We start from the raw sequence: 11,197 nt of genomic DNA on the forward strand, positions 1-11,197 counted from the left end.
TAAATCGCGGACAATAGCAGAAACTGGTTCAAAGTGGAAAGGACTTAAAACAAGCCGATGTTTATTAACTGCAAGAACCGTGCATAATAAAAGTCATTTTTCCCATGGGGGGTACGAAGAGGGACGTGGAGGGACGAGGCCCGCAATTTCACAGATCGATGGATCCACGAGGGACATCGTCGCGATGCCATAAGCCATAAGCGAGTCACGGCGCCTGCAACGCGGATCTTGTTCCACTTGCCCTCGCCCTCGACCACTTCTCACGACATTAAATCGCGAGCCGCCAAGGGGAACGAGACGCTACGCGTATTGCCGAAAAAAATTGCGCGCTTACACAATTGTTAGTCATTTCTTGATTATGCGATTCGTAATAACTCGCGTTATTACAGTACGCTCGGTACTGACAATCTCATATTCGTTACGTGATTAGAGTTAAAGAGATAAGAAGAAAACGTATGTGAAAAGTTGGTATATGAAAGATATTTAATGTTGTGCCAGGTCAGAGAGAGAATCCTAATTTAAATTATTATTTATAAAATACCGCTAACTCTATTAGATGCAATTGCGATTAGTTCATATTTTTCACAGTAAATGTATCAAAATTATTGCTATCGTGTTGCTGAAATGTGAGACTATCTTTTATCTATATCTTCCACCATATCAAATATCGCAAATTCCATCCTGCTCTCTCTTCTCTCAGCGCGCGTATAAGTTAATTGTTTTTAATTGTTATATTATATCGCGTTTTAATCTTATTCATTTAATTCTTACAGCTTTCTACGTTTTGTTTCTAAGAAAATTTTCTCCGAGGGAAAGACCGAAAGTATATACTCGCGCTCCCGTCTTTGGTAAGGTCGACGCAGGTCCCCCGAAGGGCCTCGAAGATAGGGGTCAGTTATGTGCACACCTATTCAAACGCACGCATATGCGTCGCGTCCGTTCCCCCATCGTATATGAAAGCAAACACCTGTTCGCGGTGCGATTCAGATACACGTTTCTGTTGGTCGCCGCAGTCCCCCCCTTCCTGACAATGGTGAGCCGAGTGGCACTCCGGCCGCTTTGCACGACGGCTCCGTTTTGTAGTAAAGAGTTCTACAGCCCTACAGCGCGGTAGTCGTAGCCGAGTTTGATCGAGATCGATCACGATAGTGCACGGAGTATAAAGTGCGACGTACACGGTGTATATTAAAGCTGAAGCAGAAAAATAAAACGACAAAAATAAATGAAGCAATATAAAATATTTAAGACCATACTGAAATATAAATTCCTAAAGAAAGAAAGAGTTGAAGATCTCCGGAAAATAAAAAAGACTCTGCGAAAGTGAGTGATCTTTTGAAGAATCAAATCGTCGTAAGAATATAAAGATTAAAAAATATGTAAATTGTGAATTTAAAAAATCAAGTAAAATATGGATTTTATTTAAAGATCTGACAAAATTATAGATTTTTTGACTGAAAAAATTAAGTTGAACAAATTGATCGGTATATTTGTAGTATAAGATTCGAGAATTTAGGCTTATGTTCATTATGTGCGCGAAAAGAAGTGAATTATAAGACCGTCTGGCCACGTCGATCGATAAAGACAACTGAGGGTATACTTCGTAAGCCCTTAGTGCTTTTTGATGTAAAGGGAGGTGGCTAAGTGCATGGTAGATCAAGGGATTAGTAATCTGCGGAATTTATGTTATTAATAAAGAACCAGCGCTGTGAGAGAGATCTCTTGTCTTCGCAAACAATGGAGATATAGATACATGGACCTGCACGCTTTTTCCGAGCACATTTTGTGGTGAGTATCTGTTACTAATCTCTGATTTTATTTTTTAAAGAAACTTAATAAAAATCTTTAAAAGTAATTTATTATGGTTAATAAAATTAAATGTAATTTCTTATAATAACAAATTATATATAATTATAAAGTATAAATAATAATTAATAATAATAATATAAAATAATTAACAAGAAGTAATATTGTTGATGAAAAATTAATCACGGCTTATACATACATATCGATAAAAACATGTTTTTATGATATAAGGTATCAAATTTTGATATCAAATTCCCTTATTATTATTTGAATAGGCATCAGAATTCTTTTTCTCTAAAAATTTGATAATTATAAATACTTTAACAAATGGAATTAATAAGAAGTAAGTGCATGCTTTTTCGAAAGTAAGAAATCTTATATAACTTCTGCCTTCATACTTCTTACACGCTTTAATTAAACGAGAGGTACGAAATAACATGATTGAGCACGATCGTGATAATTCAACATTTAAATATTATTGTTAAATTAAATATTACTTCAATATTATTGAGTAAAGTAAATATCACACGTACGATTGTTAATTTCATAATGTAATAACAAATTAATTAATTACAAACTTTGATAAATTGAAGTATCAATACGAAGATTTAGATCACATGAACTGTCAATTTCCGCAATACAATTACTAATGATATTTTTATACAGTTATCCGCTGAAGCGGAGGCCGAAGGCCTTTACGCCGGTTGCCCATTGCGTTGCGTTTCAATTTACGGTTCGTGAATTTAAGCAGTACTGCGCCCCATATAGCCAAGGTATCCGACCATTTTGCGTATAAATTTCCTTGTCCAGGCATTTTCGAAAAAACTTTTTTACACCTGTTTCTTTATTGTAAATTTATTGCATTTCTGTCCTTATTTTTATCTCTCTCATGTTATGCCAAAGTATCCCATAGAATGCAACAAACAACAAACAATTATGCAAAATGTTTTAGACAAAGATCACAAATAATTTAGAAACAAAATCGAGCAAATTTACAGGTAATAAATAAAAACGTAATAATAATAAATAATAAATATTAATGCAATGTTGGATAATTGAAGATATTTTGTGGATATGGATATGAATGTGAATGCAGAAAAAAAAAGAGAGAGACATTATAAAAATATTTGTACAATATTTTATATTATTATTATATTAAAAACTTAAATATTATTTAAAACTAAATATATTTTTTTAAACCAAACAATATTTTAAATAAAGCATTATTAAATTGTGTTTTCGAAATTAAATATTACTAAATTGTGTTTAAAATTAGACACTATTTGAAACTGAAATATAAAATATATAATATAAATAAACGTTAATTTATTTTTTAGTAAATTTTATATAAAATCAATTTTTGTTGGACAACAAAATATTATGGAACATTCTTTTATCTTTCTATAATGACATCTTTGTTATATGTTTTACTTATTTTATTACTAAAATTAAAATATTCGCATCTAAGTAATGAGTATTTCTCTACTACCAGTCCATTCAACCACCAAGTACCTATCATGAATGGGGAAAACGCAAAAGCAAACTTTCTCGCACTAACAAGCTTAAAGAAATCTGCTTCCATTCTTGCCGCTCAATCGTAAGGAGGAACGATTGCGTTGTAACTTTAGTATTTCAGACACTCAAAATGATCATCAACTTCCCGACATGACGTCACGAAAGAAATGCGCTATTTGCGCGAAAGGCGAGAGTGCAAGGTGTTAACAGCTGCCTCCGGCGATAATTCGAACGAGTCATCCTAGTCCCGATGAGACGCGCAGTCCTACATAGTCATAGTTCCACGTAATAAAAGAGTTTCTCTGCATGCTTTCTAACCACGCGTTATGCTCGCTATTGCAGACGCGTTTCGTCGTCGGACAAAGTGGTCGTTCGCCCGGCGCTTATGTTCTTATACATTCGTCTGCTAACACGATGACAAACTCGATTGTATGTTACCAGCAAAATGGTTACGTTTAATGGCACGTGCTTGCGTCATCTCGTCAAAAGCTGAAACGTGTGTCACTGGACGATAGACACCGTTCTTTTATTAGCAATATTTATAAAATACGTTGTTATTTTTAAGAAACCTATCGTGAGTTTTAGTATCTTTTCGTCAATAATGATAAAAAATCCGAAAAGTATCTAAGAACCAAATAAAAAGTCCAAATTTTTATATATTTTTGACTTTGTTATTTTTATTTCGAAGTTGCCTGCGTGACTCTTTATAATTATTTTTTAATTTTATTACTGCTTTCTTACAAAACTTAACGTTTCTCAAAAATAATTTTTAAATTTGCATTACTTTACTTAATTACAATAGAATTAGCTATATTTGTTTGTATAATAATGAAATAGCGGAAAAGTCCGCTATATATAAAGAGATCTATATTAGATATAAAAAGATAGACACTGAAAAATTATGTAATAAAAAATGACAGATCCTACAACGTTATGTAAAATTCTTGTATTGTCGCGTTATTATATCATATAATTTACTGTTACAACATTAGAAGAAAAGTAATCATCTATGCAGATTGGATAAATTCAATAAAAACAATTTAATAATTATTACAATCTAATTAGATTATAAAATTGTATTATTAACAATAATATAAAATACATTTAATATTTCTATACAATTAAAAAATAATAATTAACCAATTAATTAAAAACTTGTAAATCTTTACGAAAATCAACGACTCATCTCGCGCAAAATCTTCTCGCAAGATGAAACACTTCTCGACGAAAAGCAATAAAAACTTCGTGATGATTCCGAGAAACAGGGTGAGACGTTTCGAACACAGGAAATGCTATTTCCGCAGATACGATAAATCGAAATATCTTCCGGGAAATTCATTCCCACGGCCCACGAGAAGATTAAAGGAAACTCAGTTGCGCGCAAAAGTAACGCGCTGATGATCGTCTCGTCGTTCCTTATCCCTAGTTTCCACTGATTTTTGTCCTTTTTTTTTGCAGATGCATCTGTCGACGGAATCGGTGGACGATGATCTTAAATTGCCATGGGACGAAACGTATTGAGGATCTTGCTGCTCCTCTGCTGCGTGCTGCAACCGCACGTCGGACAGCGTAAGTCTTCCTGTATCACATATCTACCAACCTTCCTTATTCCCACATGTTCCTCTCAGAATCTTTCAACAAGTGCAGTTTCCAGGATTGATATACTGAGGTACTGTTATAAGTAAATAGAATTTTTAACTTTTAAGATATAATTACAGAGCAATTGGTTCAATAATAATTCATTTATCATACTTTTTTCCTGTTTCTTTTCCTTAAAGAATACCAATGCAATAATCGAGCAAATGAATAAATTGGAATAAAAACCGAGATAAGTTTCTAACGTATAGCTCTTCTTTAAGCCATTTAAAACAGACATTGTGTCATATTTGCTTCATTTTTTTTTGTCTCTTCGCGCGAATTACACGCAGTCTGTCTATATGAATCGTCTGCTGAGACAAGTTCGTACGAATTTCCGCGGGTTTTCGCGCACGATCGAACGTCGCTCGCTTTTGCTAGTGAGAGGTCCTCGTCTATGCTAGGAAAGGAGTTTGCGAAAGGCCAGCGCCGTAACGCTGCGCCGCCGACGATACGCCATGAGTTCGCCGCGACCGGAACTCCGCTCCAGGGAAGCGCGCATATCTACCCCCTCGCATACGCGTTAAACAGCCCACGCATATATTCGTCTACGCATCCGATTCGCGTCCTTCCAACGTCCGAATTCCCGTCGATCAACCGGGAAGAACGAGTGGATGACGCGACGTCCATTCAGGTCTTTGTCAAGCGGCTAGATTATTCAAGGTGTAATTTTCGAATAAAATTACCTTCCTCTTTCTTAATTGTAACACAATCTCGTTACCGTAATAACGATATAAAAGTGTCCAATTAAGCTCGTAATATTGGCACGCATACATATATAGAACCGCTATTTTGGAAACCGCTATGAAACAATTTTTTTTCTTCCCGATTTTATCTCATTTTTATACTCGTTATTTGCTCATTATTGGAATAAATAGAGTAACGGTAATTTGAAAGTTCTTTGGAGCAAAACGCTAAACTGTGGTGTTTAGCTAAAACTGCCGTTTCGCTTATCAAGCAATTATACACGTAATTACAGCAATCGATATGCGCAATCATAAAGCGAACCTGAGAATGAATCTCCAACGGCGATAGCTATGTATCAAACGAGGCACAAAAGCGGCTATCGTGATTTATGCCAGCGTTAGAACAACTAAAACACTGTTGTTAGATAAACGACCTCGCCGCCCCTGCTTGTGTGCACTTTATGCAACGTAATTTATTCACCTATTATATGTAAGAGAGTAATAATAGTACACACATACAATACATACATGATAATCTTGACTTTATATCGTGTCATATATGTGTATCAACTTTCATATTCTTTACTTTTATTAGCTTTTCTCTACAAATATATTCTTTACTCTCTAAAAGTCTTATTAGAGAAAGTATTCGAAAAAATATTAATGTTTTAGTTGATTTTACACAATATATTCTATGTTAAAACAAAAGTATGCGTAAATATTCTAAAAAACATTAGAAATATTTTTATGTCTGCATATATAATAATTTTATTTTTAAACGTTTTGCATATATTTTATACTCTTATAGAAAGATATTTTATTCTTTATAAAATAAAGAAGTACTCTCGCTTTAGATACTCGTATTACGAGTTTCATATTACAAAATTACGTTACGTTTACGGTAAACTTAACTGCGATATAACGCTTCTGGAATGCGTGTACTTGCGCAAGATTGTTTGAAGTCATTAGAACAGATCCAATTAATAACTGGACAGTGAGTATTACGAGTAAATAGGTACTAACAGCATAAGCATTACCTAAGGCTGCGTGTGTAAAGTAGTTATCTACTATTACAAGCAACGAATAAAGAGCTATCTCCTTCTATGGCATTTCTGGTTAAAAGCACAAAAGTGCATGCTTTCTTACCGTTAAAGGTCTCATAAAATAGACATCATTGTACTATGTAGTAATACGATACCTGTTTTATAAGACGGTCTTAAAAAAATAAAGAAGTCCTTGACGATTACTAATTACGATTACTATTAAATATAGCAAAATATTCAGAAATCTTTATACATATATTTTTTCATTTTTTAAAAAACTCTTCTCTCAGATGAAATTAATTTCAAAATACAAATACTCTTAAAAACTTTTTATTCTAGCAAATCTTTTTAAACATTTATTATTAATTAGTTTCTGCACGTTTTTTAAAATGCACTATCTTGGACCGCAATTATTAAATTAGAATAAAAAAATAAATTATACAACTTACTGAATATATATATTTCTCAGTGGCTTGTCTTTTAAATTCGTATCGATCTTATATACCGTTACAATCGGACAGTTTCCTATAAAAGATCATTGTTCCACGGTCCTTCCCATCACGAAACTTTCGTACAACCCACAGAAAACCGGTTGTGCGTATTCGACCGGAAACTCCAGTAACCTCAACGGCATTAATCCAATAGCGACCACTTTTTCAGACGATGTGAGTTTTTATTTAAGACTACAGCACATATATATATATATATATATTCATATTCAAACAATAAGATATGTTCTATGAAATATGTAAAAATATAATATATATAATGTTCTGTCAATTTTCATCTATTTTAAAGAAAAAGTTAAAAAAAGTGTGTGGAAGCATGATATGCGTTTTGTGCGATGTCTATCAATAAAATAAAACACTATAACTTATACATAAAAATAATGCCTAAAGATTGCTTCCTCTAACAACTTTTAACAAATATAGATCTAAGATTTGAATCTAAATGCCGATTAGCAGAAATGCCGAATTTATATTTAGCAGATTTTTTCAACTAAATTAATTAATTTTATGTAATTTGAATGTACAGTACTTCTATTGATAACTTTGCATTCTTTTTCCTCGCTCTAAAAATCAATTTCTTTTACCCAAACGCCATTAAAAAATTTCTGATTTAACAACAGACCACATTTCATTGTTCGTGTTAACAATCGCTCGATTTCCAGTGACTCGAGACACGCGATGCTTTCTGGAGAACGGAGCCACCGCGGCGCATCTCTTTGTCAGCGAGGATCTGCCCGTAGGTGATACCGTGGGAATTCTCGGGGTATTAGGTGATCCTGGCTCGCAAGGTGACATCGAGTTGAGCCTGCAGGAGCACGACAGCCCCGTCACATTCTCGCCATACTCGAAAAATTTAACTCTCATCAGGCCGCTCGATAAGGAGGGTGTCGAGGGACCGGCCAGCGTCTACATCAACGTTATTTGCGAGAGAAAACATACGTTGGACCCGGTGAGATGATTTCTAGAAGCTATTACGTTATATTAAATATTAAAGTAATAAAAAAATATCTTTGAATAGGATAAACTCGGGTAAGATGGCTATAGAAAAAAGATGGCCAACTCATCATGTTCTATCAATCTAACTCATCATCTAGTATATCGAATGAACATGAATTGACCATCTTTTTTCTATGGCCATCTTACAGAAGTTTATCCTACAATATTAATTTTATTTCTTTTTAATTTCATAAAAACTTATATGTACTAAAAATATAAATTGCAATGCAAACATTTCGCGTGAACACTTTCTTCTTTATTCCTCAATTTTTCGATAAATTCAACAAACTTAAAAAAATAGATATTTTATTAACAGAAATGCCGAGTTTATATTTAGCAGATTAATTTTATATAAAAAGCCTCAATGTATTTTCATAACTTTTCTATTTTTCTATTCACGATTTTTCAAAAAGGATAACGTTTTATTGTTTTGCTTTATTAAGTAAAAAATTTCTAATTTTTTTTTTATTATCATTTCTTAAGAAATTATATTTAATGTTTAAAGGGGTTCGTCATACCGGTGAACATCCGGGTAACCGACGCGAATGATAATTCACCGCAATTTGTGAATGCGCCTTATGTACTGAATATTTCTGAGGTGAGAAGATTCTTCACATTTTAATATTGCGCGTTTCTTTTTATATTATTATAACATGGTTATTTCAGGTTACCGTCGTCGGCACGAGAGTCCTACAAGGAGTCCGAGCTGTCGATGCTGATCAACCAGGACCATATTCCACTGTGCAATACGCAGTTCTACCAGGAGCTCACTCGGTAAATTTTATGAACATTTTACACAGCTTAAAGTTATTTTTCCGCCAATAAACTGTTATTCCTGCATTTGTCATACAGCTATATTGCTCGTCACTTTTCTCTGCACGAATGATAATTATTCAGAATATTATACAGAGTATAATTTATTTAATGCATTGAATAAATAGTTATCTCTTTGTGCACAGGATTACTTTGTTTTCGTAAATGCTTTGGAAGACACTCTTGTATTAAGAAAATCGCTGGATTACGAAATCCTCACCAACTTCTCCGTTGACATCCGTGCTCAAGTAAGTTCAATAATCTTACATACCAGTTCGATATTTTAAAAAATTAAATATTAAGAAATAATAAACAATAATACCATATATATGGATCCCATCACTATTTTATAAACCTGCATATTGCATTGCATAAAATCAAATATCTAAAAAAGTTGTTGCGAAGCTAAAAAGTTATTTAGAAGCATTATTTCAAAAATATGATTTAGATCTGAGACAATTGAATTGATAAAATTCCTGAATAGAAATTATTCATTTTACGTAACACAATCTGCAAAATCCATATAAAGTTCAATGTCACAAAAGTACCATAAATAGATCATAACGGTCTTGAATAAATTGATTCGGATGATCGATGCCTATCGATACGCAACAGTGAGCAAGTGAAGATTACAGAAGATTGATCAAACAAATGCTTCCTCTGACCATTTCTCACGCTTGTCGTTATACTCTAACAAAGAAAGGCAATATTTTTTCTCTCAATATAATTATATGTCTCTCAGTAGTAAATAATAATAAATGTTAACTTTTCACAATTTCACAGCAAAGAATTTTGTTCTTTACAGGACCAAGGCAATCCACCACGTTCATCAACGACAACGTTATATGTTAATGTTATCGATGCCGACGATCAAAATCCAGCTTTTTTGAACGATCAATATAAGATCACCGTACCTCGTCATATCAAAGGGGTAAGATTGACTTATTTTCTTCATAAAAGTTTACTTTGATCGAATTAGATTCTATACAATTCAAAATAAATAAATAATTTATTAAAAATTAATTTTTTTTATTTAGAGAAAACAATTAAAGGTGTTACCTGCCGCGATAAAAGCCTTAGATCAAGACGTCGGTATAAACGCGCCAGTTCGATATACGATACAAGGTGGAATCTTACCCTTTTTGGATTTGAATCCTGAGACTGCTGAAATCGTCATGATACGCTCGTTGCAGGACCACGAGCTAATGACGCCAGCAACTATCGTTATTAAGGTAGATATATATCAATGTGCTTTAATTTCTAATAGATTTAAAAATATAATAATAATATTGTTCATTAAATAGGCTACTCAAGTGAATAACGCGGATAGGTACGCTCTTGCCACGGTTATTGTATCCCGAGAAGATACAGTTGGTCCAACAGCAGGTAAATAACATGCAGATTTAACGAATATATATTTTTTATTAGAAAATAATAAATTTTAATAGACTAATTTTTGAAACTATACATGATAATTTTCTTTATTATTATTTTGTTATATGGCTTCTTCGTTGTAATTATTAGCAGATATATGTATAATGTATATATTCATAGTTACTAGCTACATTTAATATTATTATACATTTAACAAAAGTTTATTATGTACAATTAATTACTTATTAATTAGCATTATCTGGCTATTAAAACAAATTGGTCTGCGTCCATGCATTAAATAATTACGGTGAAGATACAGTAACAATATATTCTTCATCAATATCAAAATTTAATTGTACATACACCGTTTTGCATGCAAATGTTAAGCGTCAAATGTCAAATATCATGACGAATCGAGTCGTTGTCGATTTGAAACAAATCTCAAACTGATACTTTATATTTTACGGATGCTAGGCGGCCGATTACCCGTGAAATTCGTGCTGAAGAATCATCAAACGAGCGTGCCAGAGAACACGCCGTCTGGGAGCGTTCTTCTAACGACAGGAGTCAACAAAGCTGATCCTGTAAGTAATGTAAAAATTCGCGTTAACGATAAAAATGCAAATTAATCATGACATAGTAGCGTAGTATAGCTTTCGATCCTAGGGTTTAAAATTCTGGCTGGTGGGTCCGGTGGAGGATTTGGAGAGATTCTCAATCACTAACTCTGGCGAGTTGATCCTCAAAGGGAATTTGGATTACGAACGGCGAGTGCAGCACAGTTTCCTGGTTCACGTCACAGACGGATATCATGTACGTTTAT

General features: G+C 33.4%; 1 protein-coding gene across 1 annotated transcript in view; it reads left to right on the top strand.

Moving 5' to 3' along the window:
- The first annotated feature begins 1,397 nt into the window (after window positions 1-1,397).
- LOC112459650 (protocadherin beta-11-like) overlaps window positions 1,398-11,197 on the top strand; it is a 13,408-nt gene continuing 3,608 nt past the window's right edge. The window contains exons 1-11 of the mRNA XM_025023866.1: window positions 1,398-1,785; window positions 4,777-4,887; window positions 7,854-8,140; window positions 8,693-8,785; window positions 8,854-8,961; window positions 9,147-9,248; window positions 9,806-9,931; window positions 10,038-10,232; window positions 10,305-10,386; window positions 10,849-10,958; window positions 11,041-11,187. Of these exons, the coding sequence (XP_024879634.1) occupies window positions 4,821-4,887; window positions 7,854-8,140; window positions 8,693-8,785; window positions 8,854-8,961; window positions 9,147-9,248; window positions 9,806-9,931; window positions 10,038-10,232; window positions 10,305-10,386; window positions 10,849-10,958; window positions 11,041-11,187 (1,317 nt within the window). The 5' untranslated portion in view covers window positions 1,398-1,785; window positions 4,777-4,820. The remainder of the gene's footprint in view (window positions 1,786-4,776; window positions 4,888-7,853; window positions 8,141-8,692; window positions 8,786-8,853; window positions 8,962-9,146; window positions 9,249-9,805; window positions 9,932-10,037; window positions 10,233-10,304; window positions 10,387-10,848; window positions 10,959-11,040; window positions 11,188-11,197) is intronic.

The sequence above is a fragment of the Temnothorax curvispinosus genome, unplaced genomic scaffold, assembly GCF_003070985.1.
Source record: "Temnothorax curvispinosus isolate PA1 unplaced genomic scaffold, ASM307098v1 QBEX01010036.1, whole genome shotgun sequence".
NCBI lineage: Eukaryota > Metazoa > Arthropoda > Insecta > Hymenoptera > Formicidae > Temnothorax > Temnothorax curvispinosus.